The sequence below is a fragment of the Tribolium castaneum genome, chromosome 6 (genome assembly GCF_031307605.1).
Source record: "Tribolium castaneum strain GA2 chromosome 6, icTriCast1.1, whole genome shotgun sequence".
NCBI classification, from domain to species: domain Eukaryota; kingdom Metazoa; phylum Arthropoda; class Insecta; order Coleoptera; family Tenebrionidae; genus Tribolium; species Tribolium castaneum.
This window is the reverse complement of record NC_087399.1, coordinates 7,665,424-7,689,577: the sequence shown is the minus strand read 5'-3', so window position 1 is coordinate 7,689,577 and position 24,154 is coordinate 7,665,424. Positions and strand designations below refer to the sequence as shown.

Genomic DNA, 24,154 nt, shown 5'->3' with positions numbered 1-24,154 from the left:
AATTTTGACTAAACTACTTTTTTTGGATTATTTGGACAATTTTGACTCGATTTCCACAACATTTTGCTCATTGATACTCGTACATAACTAACAAGTAAAAAGCTACAAGTAGTTGGAGATCAATGATTATTTTTTGTTTTGTATTTATTTTTGGTAGATTTAAAAAATAAAAAACGACCAACCATATTTCGTCTAACATCTCCAAAACCACGAATCATAGAACAAAATTGAAGACAAGTTTGGAATCCTTGGATATTTTTACGTCAATTTAGAGACCTTTCTAATGAATTTTTGATTACTGATGATCTTTAGGATTTTTTTATTTGTTGTTGATAATAAAATAAAAATTTTGACTAAGCTGTTTTATTCGGATTTGCACAATTTTAACTCAACTGTCACAAAATTTTGCCCAGAAATAGCTAATTAACTAGGAAAAAGGGCTGCCAGTTGCTTTAGATTTATTTCTATTTTTTTATATTTATTTATCTTTATTTTTCGTATTTGTCGTCTAATATCTCCAAAACTATGAGCCATGGAACAAAAATAAATACATATTTATAACTCTCATGCAAATTTACATCAAAAAGTCGTAATTTTGACATACTTTTTTGGTTATTGTGATCTTGATGATTTTTTTTTATTGATGGATGAGAAAAATTTGAAATCAGTCGTTTTATTCGGATTATTATTGCAATTTTAACTCGATTTTCACAATATTTTGCTCATAAATTGAAACATGATTAATAAGTAAAGGTGACCATAAATAAATAATAAATAATAAATAAATAAATAAATAATAAAAATGGGCATAATGTTGTACTCGCTTCCGAATGGTTTTAGTTGTGTTTACGCACCCACTTGAATAAATTATGAAAAAGCTATGAGTTTTGCGATAATTTATCACAGTATGGCTTGGTTCAAGTGTTTGGTTTTGTTGTCGTTGCTCTCGCCCAGCTTGGGGCAAATTGGGGAGGTTTTTGAGGGCTTGAACCGCCTCACTGATTTCGCCTTGGGGCATTTTGAGGAGTTTAATTTTGACGGACTTTTGGGCCTTGTTTTGGCCGAAGGTAAGTGTAGGGAATTTTTCATTCAATTAATTGTCCCGAAGCCCAAATTTTGCAAATTGAGGATTCGTACTTTGACACTGGAGCGCTTTTGAGGAAGTTTGAGGTGGTTCGAGGTGAGATTGCGCCGATTTTGCCCAAAAGTCCGAACAAAATGGTCATTTGTATGTTGGGTGTCATCTCTTGTGTAAAATTGTGCGTAATTTTTGGTTTTGTAGTGGAGAGATATTTATTGCAGCCTGAAAATTGGTTTCACAAGGTGCATTTTCACAAATCTTTGGACGATTTAGGGATTTATAAAAACTGGACTGTTGATGATTTTATCAAAAATAAACGTGCTTCGTACAAAGGTGTGCCAAGTGATTATTGTTTGATGGAGATTTTGCAAAAAAATTGCTACGTTAGTGCGTTTTGTCATGAAATGATGTTGGCACCAAGGGTCGATACTGGTTATCTACTTTCACACAGGTTGGTAATGTTTTTTTATATTTTTTCTGTCTTCAATTCGCTGCTTTATTTGTGTGATGTAGGCAGTTATTGAAATAGCTCTAAAAACTTGAAGTTAAACAAACACTAGTTTAAAAAATTTTCTTATTATTTTTAGTAGATTAGAAAAATTAAAATCAATTGTATTTCGTCTAATATCTCGAAAATTATAAGTCGTAATGCAAAAATAAATACAGATTTGGAAACCTCCCACAATTTTACGTCAAGATAGCATTTTTTTGACGCACATTTTTGGTTACTGTGGTCTTTGTGATTTTTTCATTGGTGGATAACTACTTAAACAAAACAATTTTACTGTTTTTTCTTGGATTATTTGGACAATTTTGACTCGACTAGCACAATATTTTACTCATTAATACTCGTACATAACTAAAAACTAAAAAGCAACAAGTAGTTTCAGATCAATGACAATTTTTTTTATTTTGTATTTATTTTTGGTAGATTGGAAAAATAAAAAACGACCAACCATATTTCGTCTAACATCTCCAAAACCACGAATCATAGAACAAAATTGAAGACAAGTTTGGAATCCTTGGATATTTTTACGTCAATGTAGGGACCTTTCTAATGAATTTTTGATTACTGTTGATCTTTAGGATTTTTTCATTGGTTGATAATAAAATAAAAATTTTGACTAAGCTGTTTCATTCGGATTTGCACAATTTTAACTCAACTGTCACAAAATTTTGCCCAGAAATAGCTAATTAACTAGGAAAAAGGGTTGCAAGTTGCTTTAGATTTATTTCTATTTTTTTATATTTATTTATCTTTATTTTTCGTATTTGTCGTCTAATATCTCCAAAACTATGAGTCATGGAACAAAAATAAATAATTATAATTCTCATGCAAATTTACATCAAAAAGTCGTTATTTTGACATACTTTTTTGGTTAATGTGATCTTGATGATTTTTTTTATTGGTGGATGAGAAAAATTTGAAATCAGTCGTTTTATTCGGATTATTATCGCAATTTTAACTCGATTTTCACAATATTTTGCTCATAAATAGAAACATAATTAATAAGTAAAGGTGTTTAAGTACTCTTAGGTCAGTTTAAATTTATTTTATTTTGTATAATTTTTTGGTAGATTTGAAAAATAATATTTTTACACCAAATTTAGATATTTTAATATGAATTTCCGGTTATTGTTGCCTGGATGATTTTTTTTATTGATAGATAAGAAAATAAAAATTTTGACTAAGTTGTTTTATCCGGATTATTTGCACAATTTTCATTACATGGCCAGAAAATTTTGCTCAGAAATAGCTAATTAACTAGAAAAAAGGACTACAAGTCGTTATAAATTAATTTGTATTTTTTAATATATTTTTTTATAAGTTTAGTAAACTTGATATCGACCATATTTTGTCAAATATCTACAAAACTATGAGACAATTTTACGACAAAAAAACGTTTTTTTGACATACATTTTAGGTTATTGATCTTGATATTTTTTTGTTGGTGGATAAATACATACCTACTTAAACAAAAATTTTGACTGTGATGTTTTTTTCGGATTAGTTGCATAATTTTGACGTGATTTTCGCAAAATTTTGCTCATAAATAAATTACTAAGAAATAAAAAGGACTAGAAGTAGTTTTAAGACAGTTTGTATTTTTTTTATTTTGTTCTTATTTTTGGTAGACTGGAAAAATAAAAAACACTATATTTCCTTAAATATTCTTAAATCCAAGAGTCGTAGAACAAAAATTAGGACAAATTTAAAATCCTGGAATATTTTTACGTCAAATTGGGTTACCTTTACATGAATTTTTAATTATACTTTTCTTAATGATTTTTTTATTGGTAGATAAGAGAATAAAAATTTTGTCCAAGTTGTTTTATTCGTATTATTTGCACAATTTTGACTCGATTGCTACAGAATTTTTCTCAGAAATAGTTAGTTAACTTAATAAAAGGGCTGCAGGTCATTGTAGATCAGTTCGTTTTTTTATTTTATTTGTTTTTATTAGATTGGAAAATTTTCCTCTAATATATCTTGAAAACTGTGAGCTTGAGCGCAAAAATAAAAACAAATTTGAAATCCTCAGATAATTTTACGTCAAAAATCGTTCTTTTGACTTGGTTATTGATCTTGATGATTTTTTTATTTGTGGATAAATATTATACCTACCTACTTAAACAAACATTTTTACTAAGTTGTTTTATTCGAATTAGTCGCACAATTTCTTCTAATATCTTTAAAATAAAATTATGGATCGTAGAACAAAATTGAAGACAGAATTGGATAATAAGGCCAAATATTTCAAAAATCAAATAAAAAATACCTAAGTGAGAAAACAGTTTCGTTGCAAATTTTTTCCTGAAAAATTATTTTTGCTTTTTTCAAATTTATGTTACGTAGTACGTTTTTTTTTAATAAAAACCCATTTTTCTTGCAAAATTTTGTTCAAGTAGTCCGAAACTAGAAACACTCCTAACATTATTTTTGTTTGTTCGAACATTGCAGAATGTTTTTCAAGTTTTCGTTTTTTCTGTATTCTGATTGTAATCATTTTTGTTCTTTTCTTAGTGCATGTGATAAAAAATAAACCAGACCTAATCCCTTAAGCAACCAAATAGACGAAAAACGTATTACATTACGTGCAAAATACTGTTTGTTTAGCTTCAAGTAAATAATTTCTACGTATTGTCTGTGTTTTCAAAATTAACAATGCAAAACTTAAGACCAAAAGTCTCTTATATTTTTATTCAACACACTGATACCAACCTACTTTTGTAATTTTATTGTGTATTGTATTGTACTTATTTGTTTTTTGACTAATTAAATTACTAGCTGTGTCTCCGGTTTTTAAATAAATGAAACAAAAAGCTCAACTTTCTATTTTTAGAGTATTTTACTTGCAAATCGTACGTTTAAAAAAATGTCCTTTCAACAACCAAAAATTCCAGGATTTGACAACAAAATTATGCTCACTAATGTGGCGCGAGATTCGCACAAATGAAAAATTAGATTTTCCAGCCCACGACATAGCTTTAGAACAGAGTAAGTACAAATCGGAGTTGTCCTGAAATTTGAAAAAAAAAAAACAATATTTTAGTGGTTTTTTGTGGCCTTGAAGGCCACTCTGAATTTTTGACAACAAATTGGAGAAAGAAAATTTTAGAATGGCAGCTTCCGGTTGGATGTTTTAAAAGTAACAAGGATTCAAACTTTAAAAGAACGAGTAATGTGATAACTTATGGATGTACGGACCACACCACAGGCCTGGGGGCTGCCGCTCTGGCACTGCATTTGAGATTTTTACTACAAATGCCAAAATATCACTTGAATTAAAGTTTTTGTAGGTGCGCTAGTTTGTTTTGAAATTATGTGTATCGTAAAATTGAAATAAAGACACAATTGCATAATTAGCGAAGCTTTTATTGTCCAATTACTTGTGTTGCCTACGTTAAACACTGTAAAACTAGTCGGTGTATAATTGGTTGCCTAACTCGATTAATTTTTTTTAAATAATTATTATCATTATTAATTTAATAGTTTATACGTTTAATTTTCCTTGAATTGATCAGTAAATAATAGTCTTGACGTAGCAAGAATGAAGTCATCGGAGTGTATTTAGCGGTTCAGCAATGCGTTGCGAAAAAAATTCAAATAATTCAGCAAGTTGGGGTCAAGGCAATCGTTTGCAGCTCAAGAATTTGAATTTTTTCCTGAGAAAACCGTACAATAAATTCGTTACGATGTTGATTCAACCTGTTTATTTGTGGAATATCTTATCTCATCCGCGTCAATGGTGACATCACTGTTGTATTATTTACAATAGCAAAATAAAATAATCCGCTTGGAATAAACCGCGGTAAATAGTTTCCCGTCGTCGATTTGGGTAAAATGTAAGAGTCAAGTGAAAGAAATTGAAACAATCCGCAAGTGGGTAAGCAGGTGGTACACATTCCCATTCTCTCACTTCCATCCATAAATTATTTCCCACACCTAAATGTAAATTTGAATCGGCCAACTTTGGCCATATCCCTGGTGAATGAAGTTATATTGGGGCGTAAAAAGTGTTTAGTATTGTCGTCAAGTCGCCGCAGACGACGTCCACCTTCTTCAAGGTCGGTTTTTGTGCTGGTATGGCTCCAAGCGCTGAATACTAACGACTTGCCCTCGGACACTTTTGCTTTTAACGGATGGGATGCCATTCATGGTTCAGTCCAACGGTCGCTGATTTGCCAAAGAGAGTTTACTTTTACCACTGAGAGGATTTTTATGTTAAAAGGAGACAATTTCTCTTTTCGCACCAAGTTTTGCACTTATTTGAGCAATTTTCAAATTATTGGAAAGCTGTCTGTTTGTTTGTGTGCCTAATGCGGATTTATGGCAGGATTTTCTCGTGATTACGAACCAAAATTAAAACTGATAGCTGGGGAAATAACGACTGGCTAAAATCTACTTCAGTTAGAATCGATATTAGAAATGCAAAAAATTAAACCAAAAATACAAATTGCAAGTGATAACGTTTGTTCAACTTGTCAAGTCTTCACTTGAAATCTTTCAGTATATTAAAAAACTTTGATAGATTATAACTAAAGTCATTCAGTTTATCAGACTAGAGTGTAAAAAAAGAATTGATTTTTCATTTTCAATTCATTGGGACAATGGGAACCCTTTCAAATTTGGCTCCAAAAATATGAAACAGACAGACAGACAACAAAGCAAGTTAAATAAATGCTTTTAAAAAGTAAAAAGCAAACTCCCAAAAATTCACAAAATTTTATTATAAAGTTTACAGCGTATTTTTTTTAAATATAGTTTGGTATTTTTGAGAGACGCCAATACAACAAACAGATCCAACAGTTCATGTGTTCATTTCTCAGAAATATACAGATTTCTATAAGAAAATGGATCTAGAACCGACTGTTACTCAATGAATTTTTCAATTTTTTTCCTTAATTTATGGAGGATTAGAGCAGTTATGGATTTTGAGTGTTTCACGAGTTCTACTAATCTTAATTTAGAGGATTTAATCTGACTTCTAAAAATGTATCTCAGTTTGCAACGAAAAAAGTTTATTGAATAAAATGAGGAGCAATTACTGTGTTTTCCAAAACACTTGGACGGTTTACTTTACTTTTATTTAATGTTCAATCACTCAAAGAAATTTCTAAGGTTTTTTTTATTATTAAATTTAATTTGGAGCAAAATATGAAAGCAAAGCATCTAACTTAGTTTTTCTTTTGGATCATTTATAATCACCGTAAAAATCGATATTCCATTGTTTATCTTAGATTGCCACCTAAAAAATACTGTATTTCCAGATACGATAATTTAGAGAAGCAAGTTTTTCCTAAAATTTAGCTTTGGATGAACAACGTATTCCTACCGTTGATTGAAGGCTATTATATTTATTTTGGGTTACGATTATTCAAACTGTATTTTATTTCATTTTCACGTAAAATATAGTTCCATTGATTAAATTTAAAGCTGTAGGAATAATGAATTTTTCTTCATATCATGCTAAGTCGTTTTTGTCTTCTTTCATTTGGGAAATGTTCAATGAGAAAATCCGGCTTCAATGAACATATAAACTCATCAGAAAAACTGTTAAAATAATCAAATCTGGATTACAAATTGTTTCTACCTGGTTATCTGCTTTTTTCTCTGTGAAAGAGTGAATGAAGTTTCACAAAAGTATTTACTTTGAGATTCATTTGTGTTTTTTGGAACAACTATCAATCGTACAATTGAGTACTCATGATGAGTTAGCAGGAAACTATTGCCAAACGTTGAGTAATGAACAAATAAAACCCAAGTTCCAAAAACACGAAACTTTATCTTAGCAAATACATATAGGTATGCATAGTGTACTCGTATTTTTTGAAATAAGATTTGGAGACAAAAAATCTAACAACAAAATTTTAAAGTTTGGACAAAGTGTTTTTTTTTTCTTTAATATTTTTCTCTTAATTTATGAAAGACTAGATATTTAATTTGGGGCAATCACCGATTACCATTTCTAATCGAAATTTCGAAAATATAATTTGTCACAATTTGTCAAAAAATTACTGAATTTATTTTGACATAAAATGATTATTGCAACTATTATTTTAAAAAACATGGACGTTTTATTGATTTTTTTTGAATAGTTAATTTTCCAAGAAGATTTTCAAGCTTGGACTTATACTAATTGTTGATGTGTCACTTTCTAAAAAATTAGCAGATTTTTGCAAGAAATTGATCTAGAATATTGCATCCGAGATCACTCAAAGAAATTTCTAGGGTTTTTTTTCTTAAATTACTAAATCAATTTGTTGTAAATTATCGAAGAAAAACTTTTTTTTTTTCATTGGGATCATTTCGTCAGATTAAAAATTAATAATGTACTAAAAGTTTATCTCAGATTATCCTATAAATAAGGCACAATAGATTAATTAATTACATCATCAGGTGCAATAATTTAAAGGAATTTGAGACGTTTGAACTTCTAGTCTTAAGTTTTTCAACCAAAAATTCTAAGAAGCATTGGAAGCATTCTGTTTATTAAAGATTATTAAATTTATTTTGGGTTAAAATAAAGATTTTTGGTAATTTACAACTCGTACTTCTCTCCGAAACATGGAAGATTTGTCCTACTTTTTTCTAAATGATCAATATCCTAACAAGAAAATTAGGTAATATTTGGTTAAACTTTGGTTAAACATTTCTAAGAAACATGCAGATTTCTGATTGCAACTCAAATGGCTGGCTCAAAGACATTTTTAAGTTATAAGTTCTCAGTTATTAAATTCAATTTGGATCAAAGTGTGGATTTTGAGTGCTCTACAGCTTTTATCTCTCAAAATTTGGTTGATTTATTTAATTTTTTTTGCATAGTTCTATTGCCGTAAAAATAGAAATTTCAAAATTTTAATCAGTTTGTTAAAAAAAAGACTAGAATAATATAAATAATAATAATAATAATAATAATAATGTCTTTATTAAATAAAATTCTACAAAATTAAACCAATGAGGCGGCGAAGGAACTCTAGCTTTCAGCTATTCAACTCAGCCTCAAAGGAAAACTAATAGAAAAAATACATAATAATAATAAATAAAATAATATCTATAAACAATATAGGAATTAAATAAAAATAAACTTGGAATTTATTTAATAACTAAAAACTAAATAGAAAAACTATTGGCAGTCTCTCAAAAACAAAAACAACAAAAAAAGGAGAATAAGAAAAGAAAAAAAAGGAAGAAAATTGAACAGGAAAAAATTCGTATGCATTTATTATCAACAGTTGAGCAAACCTAATTAGCAAAAAGAAAATTCTTAATTAACACTGAATTTCCAGAATTAAAAATTTCAATGTATTTGTTATACACAGTATGTTCTAAGTATTACGTTATAAAAACTGAACGATTTAAACTACTCCCAAGCAATTTGGCTCATTTGGCTCAACAAATACCTACCAAAATAAGCAATTTTTGTTACAATTATACGTGTTGCTCTTTATTATGCCACAATCCTTAGAAATTAATTTATTTAAATTGCTCAAACATCCAGTTTTTGGGCTTTTTCAGAGAACTCGGAAAAGTAACTTCCCCATATTTTGAAATTTTCAAACTAATAAATAAGCTCAAACATTATAGAGAGTGCTCAACATGTAAGGTCTACATTTGGTAAATTTGGTCAAAAAATTAATTTATATGTTGGTGTAAACATTCACAACTAAAGAAATGTAAAAAATAAGAGAGAGAAAAAGAATTTTTATTTTCTCTTTATTCTTTTTATATTCCGTTTAATCTATTTTTTTATCTGTCTTGACTTATATTCTCTATATATTAGTAACTCTATAGTTTCTATATTCTATCTTTTCTGTATTCTTCTTCTACTTTTTTTTAACTTTATCGTTTCTGTCTGTTTTTTGGCATTTTCAACTTTCAGTCGTCCGAATTTAACAAATCTTGGTCAAAAGGCAATGCCAGACAGTAAACAAAATGAATAAACGGTTTTTTCTATCCTCAAGTCTAATGATTTAATATTTGCTCTCTATTTTATTTTTTTAGTTCTCCTTTTTCACTCACTAGAGTTCTGTAGTTTCAAGCAAAAGTTTATGTTGGTCAAGAATACCATATTAAAAATAGTATTTATTTTTACCGCTGCTAACAATAGAAGTATTTTACACAGATCAAAAAAGCACAGAAACTAGAGAACAAAAAGCGTCAAAAAACAAAAATTTAATAGAATAATAATAATAATAATAATAATAATAATAATAATAATAATAATAATAATAATAATAATAATAATAATAATAATAATAATAATAATAATAATAATTAATAATAATAAATACAGAGTATTTGTGTTTTCTATATAATTACTTTCTATTCAAGTCTGTGTATTTTTTTAGACTTTTCTTTCTATTCTCTACTCTTTCTAGTTTTTTGTTATTGACTTTTTATTCTGTATTTTATCTTTTTCTTTTCTCGCAATAGAGTTTCATTTAGTTGTAAATACATTTGTAGATAATTTGACGCAGTTTCCAGTGGTGTTTTTAATTTAATTTTTTTTGGAAACCTGGGAAAAAATTAACATTGTTTTCCCTGTAACGGAATTTCAGTTTAGCTGTCTCTTGAAAAACCCAGAATGAATATTTGTTTATTTTATTTCCATTCAGAATGTGTCGAAAAATTAATTAAATTAATTAATTAAATGAGTAATTTCGTAATTTATAACAGTCCAGACGAGACCGCATTTCCATGTCTGCTCTAAAATTAATCCTCTGTGACTAATCGTCCCGTTTGAGGTCTAAAGCTTCGTGAATCACTTATTTGATCTGTAATAAAATAAACGCCGTGATGGCATAACCACGCACCGTTTCCAAATTCGGAATAAATTCACACCGGCTCACTTATCTCGTTAATTGCAAGTTCGAGGACCTTCGCACCGCTTTCGAAACCTTGAGATGATTTCCGTCAGCTGATTTGTTTTGCTCATCGTCTCTTATTTTATAATATAACAGTGCAAATTCATTCGCCTTGAGTCAAGGCGGCTGGTGCCTTGTAAGGAACTGTTATCCCTGAAATGTTTCGGTTATAAATTGTCGACCTCTATTGTCGCCTAATCTGGGTCAGGTTATCACATACAAGGCGATTTTATTCCATCGCAAATAAGGGCAAAACCTCGCCAATATCGGTAGCGATGAAATAATAGCGACAGCACTTTAAATGGCTCACTTGGCCCTTATATGGTGACGGATTTGGTGGTGACTCAAGCTGTGCGAAACGATGCCATTATTGGAAAATTGTTAGATTCTTGGAGAATTTAATTAAATAATTTACGAGGATTAGAACAATGACCTGATCTCGAATACGTGCCTGATTTGCACATAGTGTCTCAAGATAAGGCTTGGAGACGTTTTAATTGTTCGCTTATCTACGGAATTTCGGCAAAATACGATTTTCAGTTAAAAATCGCTTACAAAATACAGGCTGTTCCATCTAAACCCCACATTAGAAGAATTGGAAGATATTTTTTTGAAAGTTGGTACTCAGCTATAATTCGTTGAGTTCTGCTCAATGAAAGTATTTTCAAGATGGCGGTACTTCCGGTTATACCGGAAGTCGCTATCAACTTTGTTATTTTAAATGGAAAGCTATGTTTTTTACTGGGTTTTTGGATTAGTTGAGTCATTTTAAGGCCGTTTTTATTAGTTTTCCCTATACCTAAGTTTAACCGTTTTCGAGATATTTAAGATTTTTTGAAAATTTTTGGATCTGCACCTGTCACTTAAAAAATCGCTAACTCTCTTAGTTTTAGAGATTTTGAAATCATATTTGGAGAATTAAAAGACAAGGCCTAGATCTGTTCTCCGGTGTGTTCAGAATTGGGAAAAAAGTTAATAAACCCAAAAATTTTAAGGTTAAGTTTGGACAACTTCAAGTACCCATAACTTAATTTTTTCAAATGGGATGTCCCAATTTTTATTTTACTAGATGGTGGAGGATTGTTTTCTGCATCTATCGGTATTAGCACTCCCTATACCTATCTGTGATAATTTTCAAGTTATGTTGTTTTTTTTGACTTCTGCATCTATCGGTATTAGCATTCCCTATACCTATCTGTGATAATTTTCAAGTTATGTTGTTTTTTTTGACTTTGAATAAATAATTTCTTACTAACCACTGCTATTTTTGCATGAAACATTTTTGATTACAAATAAATTTATTAAATGTTGGTTTAAAATAATTTCATTTCTTACACTTTTCTTCTCGTTTCCATAGCAACCTATGAGAAAAATCCTATGACAAATGAATTTCTCAAACCCAAGAAAAAGTTATTAACTTAAAAACTATTAAACATAAGTATGTTTGCTAACTTGCTAACACAGATGATGTAGAATTAAATTCTCTGCCATTTAGTAAAATAAAACTTATGGCATTTCATTTGAAAAAATTGAGTTATGGGTGCTTAAACTTCTACAAACTTAACTTTAAAAATTTTGGGTTTGTTACCTTTTTTTAAGAAACTTGAAAGCACCAAGGGAAAGATCAAGGCTTCCTGTTTTAAATGAGGTAAAAAATATTTTCAAATTTTAAAAAATGGCAAAGTTATCGATTTTTGAACTATAAATCAAAAAAAAATATATTGAAAACACTAAATATTCCGTAAACGGTTAAATTTAGATATAGGGGAAGCTTACGAAAACTATCTTAAAATAACTCAAGTAATCTAAAAAAGCATTAAAAAATATAGCTTTCCATTTAAAATATGAAAATTGATAGCGACTTCCGGTATACCCGGAAGTGTCGCCATCTTGAAAATATTTTCATTGAAAAGGACATAAGAGAGTATGATAGTATACAAATTTTCAGATGACTGTCATTATTAGAACTCCTAATACTTCACATATGAGGTTTATACGGCACATCCTGTATACAGTGTGGAATTATTAACTACAAAAAAATTTGTAACTTGAATATAAGCAATTTTTGTAAAAAATCCTTAAACACGTCAATTTTTTATTTTCTTTGCACATCATTTGGTGCATGCAGTTTTTGTTTATCTATTTTCAAAAATGCACAGCCACCTCTAACTTTTTTTTTCAAATGTAATGGTATGTCAAGTGACATCTCATGTGAAAGAGCACTTTGCAAGGAATACAATGCACTATTTGCTTTCTGAATATTTTCATAGCCCACCCGATAAAAAAATTAAAACCAATTTTTATAAGTTGAAATTTGGCAAACTATTTTTTATTTTTTTATCACGTAGGCTTTGAAAAAATTCAAAAAACAAATAGTGCGTTGTATTGCTTGCAAAAAGGGCTTTTATACGAAGTGTCACTTGACATACCATTACATTTGAAAAAAACAAGTTAGAGGTGGCTATGCATTTCTGACAACAGATAAACAAAAACCCTATGCACTAAATAGTAGGCAAGGAAAAATAAAACTTGACCTGTTTGGGGAATTTTCTCCAAAATCGCCTAAATGAAAGTTATGAATTTTATTCTAGGCTGTATAAAAAAATTAATTTGGATATAATTTCTAAACAAAATTAAAATAAAATAAAATTTGTTGTCCAGTGTAATTAGATATCTGATAAATATCCAATTGTGGTAATCAATGTTTATTTGATTGGGGAGAAAAAGCCAGTAGTTTTCCCCATTTTTTTCTCTTATTACTGGCAGTAGTGAAATAGTTTTTTTTAACCTAGTTAGAAATTATCAGCAATCGCCTTGAAACCGAGTCAAGTAATTGTTTTGCATCGTCTATCTTGTTACTAAATTCCTCTTCGGGCCTTCCGATGGACTCTTGTCACGAAATGAGGAGTGGCTTTATCATGAATATAAATGCATTTTCGAAAACTAAGGAAAAATGCATTTTGCTAAATTTGTTGAGGAAAGAAAACGTTAATCGCAATGCAAACTTCCGATGTGTCATCCAGCAGCTGTCCCGGAAATTGTTATGACTTCCCTTGGAGGTATACAGGTGTCCTATATATGGGTCGAAAATGGATATTACGTAATGTTTTGTTCAATTTTACGAAATTGGCAAAGACTTATCTCTTATCACAAGGCGACTGACTGATAAGTGATAAAGTTTGAGTGTTCAAATTTATCACATGAATGTAAATTATAAAAATCCAGGACGAAATTTACAAGACAAGCTTAATAAATTTTTTAATTAAAATAACTGATTAATTAATTTGGATGATAAGTTTAAGTAGGTAAATGAACTGTCGAAATTTATTCCAAAAATGTAAATTGGTGGTTACAGTTAAACAAAAATGTTAAAACAAGTTGCCGAGTGGTAGAGGAAAAGACTTACTTTCCTTACCTCTCTGATCTAGAGTGCGTGATAAAATTGATCGATTATGAAAGAATGCAAGTTCTAATAAGTGGTTCTAAACACTCAAGAAAGTCTGTCTAAAAGCAAGGCTTTTCTTCATTTTTTTTAAGTCAAACGTCAGTTTTATCAAAATTTTGGTCTTGACCTAAAATAAGACTTACAACTTTTTTGTTATCGGTAAACAAATGGCATAATTTAAATTACTTCTGGTTATAATATACCTACCAAAAATATGTCAATTTCGAAATAAATTCTCAATAAATGTTTATCAAAAGATTTGGTGATAAATATTGCGTGCAATCAATACTTGCTATAAAACAATATAAAGATCGCTGATAGCGCAATTACACTTCATTTATTACAAAATTGTAAACCATAATTGATCCAGGAACTGATAAATACACTTTTAAACCTGAAATTTATCAAGTTCTGACGTCATTTTTATATAATAAATACTTAATTATTACAAAAACATATATTGAAAATCAGTGATACTAAAGATATGTATTTTTACTGCATTTCAAAAACTACAAATAACACAAAAATCAGCTTTAGCTTGTGAATACTTTTTCTCTAGCTGTGAATTTTTTTACAGTTTTAATAATACCACTGTGTAAGAATATTTATTCATCAAGTCACCTATGAAATTTAAACGTAATGAATGCCGTCAAAGTGACAGATCTGTCAAAATAATGCAAAATGGTTTCAAATATAAAAACAAAAGAATAATACACAACAACAAAAAGCAAAAAAATTAAAACACAAATTAAGACAAACCTTACATTTAAAACAACTTTACCGAAAAAAAGAAAAATGTTAGTAAAAAAATAATTTAAAGATTTGAAAAAGATGACTGAAACTACAATTGTCATTTGGACGAATTTGAATTCCATAATGGACAACCATTTTGTGTCACATTGTATTTCTAGTGTCATTCCACTACAGATGTACTAAGCAAAAAATACGTTAAAAATGTTTTCTAACACGACTTCAGTTTAACTTTGATTCACTTTTCTGTAAATTGATGATGATGGTATCATCAAATAAAGTTATTTGAATAAATATTACTCAAGTTTAGAACAGCAATATTTGAAAGATCTCTCTCCTAAAATAACAAGTGTTCAATAATTGTTCTGGTCGTGGTTTGCTGTGGTTTTCTCTTTCTAGCATGAACGTAGGTTGCGTGATAAGTTCATATGTTTTGGTGTCAACTGTTTAAACGTTGTCTTATTTTTGCATTTAGGAGTTTTTGATAAAAATCACATTGAAAATTATGATAATTGTATGCAGACGTTCAAGAATTTACTCTGCAAGCTCATTTGAACGTGTGAATTTTTGGTCTGACACTGACAGCTGTCATCTGTCATTATTTTGTAATGTTAACCGCGACATACGTTTTTTTGTGACAATTGCCACACATAGGCGATCTGACCAGAACAATTATTGAACACTTGTTACAATAAAGTGAACAATTTACGAAATAAAATTAATTTTCTAATCTTTAGTTTTTTCCAGAATTCCTTCTCCTTTTTGTTATTTTCTTCTTGATTTATTTTTAGTTAGTTAGTTTTAGTGCAATGCAATTTTTGTAAATTCGATTTTGTTTATTTATCTATTTATTTTTCAGTTTTTTAGTTTATTATATGGTTTTTATCTATTATTACGATCAGTTTTGCTAGAACAAGTCAAAAAATCGCAACTGAAGTTCGAAGATGACATTATTTTGGCCTCTGTCATTGGTACATTTGTCTTGTTCGATTTTATTTATTTTTATAAAAAAAAAATACAAAAGTAGGTCGAAAATGTTTTCGACCAGAAATTTGTTTTTTCGCAAGCTTTCATTAAAACATGTTAACAAAACAAATAACTATACTCTAAAAAATATGGTTTTTTTTGAGTTACAAGGGCATTTATTTTGCGAAATTATCTACTAATTGGCCCAAAAATTTCCAATTAAAGTCGAATATTCTATTGTTTTTATCTTTTTTTTCTTTTGTTATCTTTTGCTCATTTTTAATGAGAAACTAATATTTTTTGCAAAATTAACTTAAAAAAGCTCTAAAACCATTTAGGATATTAGTACCTTTTTTGCACGTCTTTCAAAAATCTCACTCATTTCGGATAAAATCATTTGAACGACCCCAAAACTTACACACAAAGGTATATAAGTACCTATTTTCGCGTTTTACTGTTTTATCTTGTTTACAATCAAAACTCACTTAATTTTCAAAATTTTGGCAAAAAATAACCAAATTAGGAACACGGTCATTTTCATATTTGTCGTTTTCTGAGCGAAGTTTAGATAAAATTTTCCAAATTTAATTTTGGGTGAAGTGGTCTTAACAAATAGCAAAAGCTTCCCCAAAAGTGACACATATTAGCTTCCACGCTCCAATTTGCCCGCATCTTAATTAATGAAACCCGCTTTAAAAAGCAATTAAAATCAACCACCGAACTATAAACCTCGTATAACTTAGCATCACATCACGTTCTAACTGTTAAATTCTCTCAAAAGTGGCAACTTTCGTCCACATTATGGGCAATTTCTTGTGTGTAAAAAGTGCACAGAGCAAGGCCGATCGTCTCGCAATAATTGCACTGATGCCGCGCCACATAGAGAAACCAACGATCCCCATATGGCAAAACAATTCTGATTATTTTTCTGACAAGTTATTTGAAACGTTGACGCTGATTTATTTCTTGTTCTTGCTGCACATTCACGGTTATGTCAGTTCTTTAACCTGAAGGAGAGCACGGTTTGTTGGACCCGGAGCGCGTTTCCTATGAGAATAGCTCGACAGATATGCTGACTTAATTACCTCAGCAATGACACCTCCGAGACGGTGGCTTAATTAACTCACCCCTCGCAATTATTGCACCAACAACGATTAGCCTAACGAGGGGTTTTCCCAATATGGGATCAATTAAACGTTTTTATTCACTCGCGAAATAATTGGTGCACAAAATGCCAACAAAATATTTTTTATTAAGAAACAGTTAAATATTATAAAAACTATTCATCAAAATTTATTGAAGTTTGGTATATGCTTAAGAGTATATAGATTCTATCGTCTATCAAATTTCTATCTTCATTTGTTCTTAAGATACAAGGCTAATTTGATGTTTTTAAATGGCAACAAGGATCAAATTTGATATTGTAAAAAAGCATTTTTTTGAGTTCTATAGTATAACACACAGATATCTTAATTTACGTGAAATTAAAAAAAAAATGAACCAATAAAATTTTGAAAAATGTAAAATTTTGTTAGCCCTGGAAATGTTGTCATTATCTATCTCTAGGTCTATGCTGTTTAAACATTGGCCAAAAACAGGTACAAGTTAAAAATAATTGTTAAAATAACACGTTTTAATTAAAAAAAAATAAACACGGAAACATCTTCAAAATGATTTCAAGTAACTTCTTGGTTTCCTGTCCCCATGACCAACCAACATGAGTTTTTTTTCGCTCAGTTTTACTTAAATGTACCATCGCTAAACTAATTAATGCACCCAAGTTTAATTTTTGGCAAATAGTTTTACTTTTCCAGAAATCCAGAAATAAATTTTTGCATTTTTATTTTTTTACCTTTTACTAAAAATAAAGGTGGCTATTATGTTACATCCCTGAATTTAAAAAAAAATGTTTCTTTAAAAATCATTACATTTGACTAACAATCAAAGAAAATAAATGACGATAAACATTTAAAAAAAACTCTCAGATGATAAAATTTAGACATTTCAACTGTTACCCAAATTTTAAGGTTCTCTGTTAAACAGTTCTGAAAATATTTAACTGTATCCATACTTTTTAGCGATCCTGTATATAAAAACTATGGATATCTAAGGGTTAGGATATGAAACGTCGTACGAATAAAATGTTCCCGTCCTCGATAGTTCCGTTAATGTTGCTAGAGAGCGCAGTTCCATTAATGAACAATGAATTTTTTTTAAATGTTGTATTTTTATAATGGTTAAGACAAAGTAGAAAAAAAAAATATAGGCAAATAGAGCATTAAATTCTCAATAGTAAAGCATAAACATTATGCAAAAATTTTATCGTAAACTATGTTCAAAAAAATTTTTGAATTTGCACTCTGCCCCATATTTTTCGAAATGCTGCAAAGACGGTTACAGATGCAAGAAAAATGTTAGAAAGAAAGTTGTAGAGAATTGAATCTTCTACAAAAAAGTCCGCGAGACCATATTTCTATCTTCAACCATTTGGGCCCCAAAGTCGTTCAAAGACGCTCAAGCGACGTATTTGCTTAATTTTTCCGGTGGTCACGTATTGGAAAGTAAATTTATACCTAAACCGTTGAAGGTAGAAATATGGTGTCGCGGACTTTTTTGTAGAAAATTTAATTCTCTACAACTTTGTTCCTTACACTTCTTTTGTATCTTCAACCTTATTCGCAGAATTCGCAAAAATATAAGGTGGAACGCAAATTGCTAATTCTAAGCGATAATTCTTTGCGCACCGTCGCACATTTATCAAAACGCTGGGAATACGGTTGAAGCTACAGAAAAAGTGTAAGGAACAAAGTAGTAGAGAATTAAATTTCCTATAATAAAGTCCGCGATACCATTTTTCTATCTTCGACAGTTTAGGTATAAATTAATTTTCTGTTACTTGACCACCGGTAAAATGAAACAAATTTGTCGCTTGAGCGTCTTTGAACATTTTTAGGGTCTAAACCGTTGACGATAGAGATATGGTTTCGCGGACTTTTTTAAAGAAAATTTAATTCTCTATAACTTTCTTTCAAACATTTTTCTTGTATCTTTAACCGTATTCACAGCGTTTTGAAAAATACGGGACGAAGCGCAAATTTTGAATATATTTTTTTCATATTTCACAAGAAAATTTCTCAAGCTGTTAACTGCATTTTTTCCAAGTAATTAGTGAATTGTTTGAATTTAAAATAATTTAAAACGATTTGGCGCCGAGTAAAACTCGGCCATACAATTTTTTGGGATCAGAAAATTCTGCATTATCTATCTCGTTTCGTCTCCTAATTTATAGTTCCCCGTAGTCAAAATTTCACAAACTTGAATACATTTTTTTAATAATTGATATAAGATATCTGAGAAAAAAGGACGTAATTTAAATAAATTAAGGTGGCAATAAATCGTGGAATCAAATTGTAGATAAGACCCAGTTAAAAGTTTCTCTGAATGTGTTTGGTTGCGAATCAGCGTTTTTCCCCATGAAAACGGAAACTGATAAGTCAAAATGTGTGTTTGGCCGCCTTTTCACGATAAGTGACCACTGTCCGACCAACGGAACGCGACTTCCACATCCTAAGAAGTGTGCCAAAACATTTCCCAAATTTATTTATAGGCAAATGGCTTTCTCGCTAAACAATTACATAAACAAGGCGATCATGCATTGTTTTCCTTTTCACGTGATCTACCAACTTTCTTCCAAGTGTTCCAGTTCGAAAAAACGCGATCGTTATCACTTTGGGAACGACTTTGTGCTGTGCGAAGCGGAAATGATTTAAACTCTTTAAACTAAACGCCGGGAATTTAATTCACAGATTTGTGCTAATTTGCTGACAGTGATGACTTCAACCTTAATAAATAAATATTTGGCCGGTACCTTATAAATTTTATTTTGGTGCTTTGTTACATAAGCGAGATTGTTTGATAAGAAAAATCGGTGTCAGAGATAAGTCTGATGGAGCACCTGTTTGACATCTGGCGGATGATTATGACCATCAGAAATTAGAAATTCCCAGAAACCGTAAATTTAGACGCGAGCACAACAGCTGATTAGAGGAGTTTTTGCATAAATTTAATTGCGTGATAAATCAGATTTTATTGAAAAATTGAAACAGTCGACCCAATGTTGTGGAAACGCGCACCATGTGCTACTTAACCCATATCAGCGAAATAAGCGTCTCATTATCACCATATTAGCGAATTTTGAACAAATTCGGTCAAATAATAAATTTCAACGTCTTGGATAATTATGGTAAAGAAAGTGCACTACGATTGGCTGATGCCTCGAAAAGGAAACCGACACCGTTTCGTGTTTTATGGAAAATAAACCTTGAATCGGCTTCCAATTCGGAGATTTCCATCAGAAGAGACGCTAACCATCTGTTTTGAATCATTTTACCTTTATCAAAAATTTCAGTGATTCACTCGAGTGGCTTTTATCAGCTGTGAAACGGCTCTTTGGTATTTTGTTTAATCCACATACCGATCTCATTTCCGTTTTGCGGTACTGCATTTTTTTATTATTTTTCGATAAATTATAATGCTAGAAAGGCACCGTTAGTATAATATTGTTATCAGACATTTACAAGGAAAGGAAAACTGCATTAAATCCAATTTGTGTAAATATGATAATGATAGATTAAATAATGTTTACCACATTCCATGAATTTCCAGAGACTTATTTACTTTTAAATTTTACGTAATACACAAATTAAATATTATTAATTTGCATCTCGAATAAATTTATTCCAGTCTACGGAGGACTATAGCTTAGGAAAATCGCAGGTTTTTCTGAACCTAAAAAAATAGTACGGCAGAGTACAAATGAGGGCGTTTTAAATTTATTTATTCTCAACCAATTTACTAATTACTTCAAAATAATGCAGAAATGTTGAGCTTTGCACTGTTAACAGACTGAGAAAAACTGACACCTTGAATTTTCATAAGAAACATGATTAAAAATTTGCGCCTCGTCTCGTATTTTTCAAGACGCTGTGAATTCATTTAAAGATACAAGAAAAATGTTGAGGGGAAAGTTGTAGAGAATTAAATTTTCTTTAAAAAAGTCTGCAAGACCATATCTCTATCGTCGACGGTTTAGGCCCTAAAAATGTTCAAAGACGCTCAAGCGTCATTTTACCGGTGGTCAAGTAACGGAAAGCTAATTTATACCCAAACTGTAGCAGATAGAAATATGGTGTCGCAGACTTTTTTATAGCAAATTTAATTCTCTACAACTTTGTTCCTTACACTTTTTCTGTATCTTCAACCGTATTCCCGGCGTTTTGATAAATGTGCGACGGTGCGCAAGGAATTATCTTAGAATTAGCAATTTGCGTTCCACCTTATATTTTTGCGAATGCTACGAATACGGTTGAAGATACAAAAAAAGTGTAAGGAATAAAGTTGTAGAGAATTAAATTTTCTACAAAGAAGTCCCCGACACCATATTTCTATCTTCAACGGTTTAGGTATAAATTTACTTCCAATGCTTGACTACCGGAAAAATTGAGCAAATCCGTCGCTTGTGCGTCTTTGAACGACTTTGGGGCCCAAATGGTTAAAGATCAAGATATGGTTTCGCAGACTTTTTTGTAGGAAATTTAATTCTCCACAACTTTGTTCCTTACACTTTTTCTGTATCTTCAACCGTATTCCCAGCGTTTTGATAAATGTGCGACGGTGCGCAAAGAATTATCGCTTAGAATTAGCAATTTCCGTTCCACCTTATATTTTTGCGAATGCTACGAATACGGTTAAAGATACAAAAAAGTCCGCGACCTTCAACGGTTTAGGTATAAATTTACTTCCAATACTTGACCACCAGAAAAATGAAGCAAATCCGTCGCTTGAGCGTCTTTAAACATTTTTAGTGCCTAAACCGTTGACGATAGAGACATGGTCTCGCGGACTTTTTTGTAGGAAATTTAATTCTCTACAACTTTCTTCCCAACATTTTTCTCGTATCTGTAACCGTATTCGCAGCGTTTTGAAAAATATAGGACAGAGTGCAAATTGGTAAAAGTTTGACATTTTTTTTAAAATAGTTTACGACAAAATTTTTGCATTATGTTTACGTCATACTATTGAGAATTTAATGCTCTATCAGCCTGTATTTTTTTCTTTGCTCTGTGTTAACCGTTATTCAAATAGAACCATTTTTTCAAATTCATTGCTCTGAAAAGTTAGACGCTCTCTCTGGCGGCATTAACGGAACTATCGAGAACAGGACGTTTTATTGGTACATTGTTTCATATCCTAACTTTTAGATATCCGTGAATTTGTTATACAAGGTCGCCAAATTAAAGTTTCAGCTTTGTGGCCACTGACACGGTTAGAAACTTTCAAAAAGTGCCACTAAGCGTTTTAACACATTTAAATTAAATGCTCACAATTTGTTAGCTTGTAATAAATGCGAAATGTTAATTTCCTCGGTAAAAGTTTTCCGCAGTCACCGGAAGATTGATTAATCATCACTCCGTTCGAATTCCTCTCTCCCACACTACTATTTACAATTTTACTCACTCGCCGATCTTGCCAGGAATCTAATTACCAAAACAGTAATGAATCATCGATAGAGGAAAGCCCTATGGGTGGACACGTCAGGCCTGAGTCATTGCTGCCAAGATTGGGGTAGGACGAACCTTTGCAGGATAGTGAAGAAATTATGTCCGTGCTTTGATAGTTTAATTATATCACGAATGAGTCAGATGGACTTGAAAACCGAGATTTTGAAACCTTGACAAGAATCCACGGTCGGTCGATGCGAATAAATAAATATAAACATATGGACGAGATTAGAGAGTTTAGTTTACATTGCAATTATTTATTAAGGTCACTGGAGTTGGATAATGAGAGGGTCTGTGAAGATGAAGCGCTGAGGACAATGCATTGTTAAATTTATCCTAAAAGCTATTTATAGACTCGTTCCAGTTACAACAAGCTGTCTAATAAAAGACAGTTTTTCCAAAGTTTGTTTGTTCAATGAAAATAAAAAATGAGAACAGGACTGGCAATCACAAACACATCAGCATATTAAAATGGAAAGCATATGGGAAAATAAACTACAATAGAAAAAACAACACGTACAGATGTTATCACAGGGCGTGATAAAGTGCAGCAAATAGCATTCGGTTTCAGACGAAAATCAAGTCTGATTCATCCCTGTCTCGTTCGCTTCTGTTTGTTATTTCTGCCCCTAAAGTCGACCCCTGCTAAGGGAAATAATGAATCAACAAATGTCCAAACCCATTACTGCTAAAATATGCAATAATCGTTATAGGATAGTCGATTTCTGACTTTTATTACTTATTTATTTCTACTTATTTCAACAACAAACGATTCGAATATGATATTTACATTCAGAGACATCAAATCCTGACATTTTTTAGGAGATTTTTAAGTCCTTTTTCAAATACAAATGTTTTGCGTCTCTCTATTTTCTGTTTTTTTATTTGTATTGTCTGTCTCTGCGTTTTTCCTGTTTTTCATTTTCATCTGTTATGTGATTTTTGTGTTTTGTCTTTTTCTCTGGCTTTTTTTGTCTGGTTTTCACTCTTTCTATGTTGCTGTTCTGTCTGTCTTCGCGTTTTTCTCTGTCTTCCTTTGTCTTTCTGTTCTTTTTATATACCTGTTTTTTTTGTTTGTCTTCTTTTCTGTTCTTATATTAACATTCTCCTTCTCTCTTCCTCCTTTTCTTTTATCTCTGTTTTTCCGTTTTTTTTCTAATTTTTTTAAACGATATTTTGCTTTATTTTGTGTTATCACATGCATTTTTTGTTTTTCTATTTTTTGTCCCTATCTTTTATTTATTTTTATTTATTTTTCAGTCTCTCTTTGCATTTTATTTCATTTGCATTGTCTTGTTTTTCCTGCTTCTCTGTCGTTCCTACTTCCTAACTGTATTTATGTTTTTCTTTCTTTTTTCTTGCTGTTTTTTGTTCCATTTTTTTATGGTTTTATGCGTCTTTCTGTTTCTCAATCTTTTTTATATTTTTTGTTTTTCTTACAGACTCACTATTTAGCTGTTTTTCTGTCTGTCTATTTCTCTTTCCGTCTATTTTTCTTTCTGTTATGCGATTCTTTCATAAATTTTTTGTTGTTACATTCGTTCTATTTCTCCGTTTTTCCGTTTTTTGTCTTTCTGACTCTGTTTTTTTCTTCCTTATTTCTGTGATACGATTTTTTGTCCCACTTTCTGTGATCACATGTGTTTCTCTTATTCTTCTCTCTATTTGTTTCTACTTTTTTTTGTCTTTCTATTTTGTAATCTCTCTTTGCACTTGTCTTTCTGTCTTTTCTTTCTACCTGTATTTCCGATTTGTTGCTGTTCAATTTCATCAGACGTTTTTTATTATTTCTCACATGGGTCTTTCTGTCTTTCTGTCTCTTCTTATTTATGTTTATTTCTCTTTATTTCTACATACATTATTATTCGATTTTTTGCTCAGTTTTATATTAGGAGAAATCTTGGGAAATCTGAAGAAATCATGAATAAAGTTTAAAAAATCATGAGGAAATCAATCAGTCTTTACATTTTTTCTGTCTTTCTA

The 24,154-nt window shown here is 30.5% G+C and overlaps 1 protein-coding gene across 1 annotated transcript; it reads left to right on the top strand.

The window, feature by feature from the left end:
* The first annotated feature begins 882 nt into the window (after positions 1-882).
* Positions 883-4,948, top strand: LOC103313930 (UPF0764 protein C16orf89). The gene is made up of 5 exons (XM_008198467.3): positions 883-1,067; positions 1,109-1,228; positions 1,283-1,532; positions 4,426-4,580; positions 4,636-4,948. The coding sequence occupies exons 1-5, from the start codon at positions 908-910 to the stop codon at positions 4,869-4,871; spliced, it is 921 nt and encodes a 306-aa protein (XP_008196689.3). The 5' UTR covers positions 883-907; the 3' UTR covers positions 4,872-4,948.
* The last annotated feature ends 19,206 nt before the right edge of the window (positions 4,949-24,154 follow it).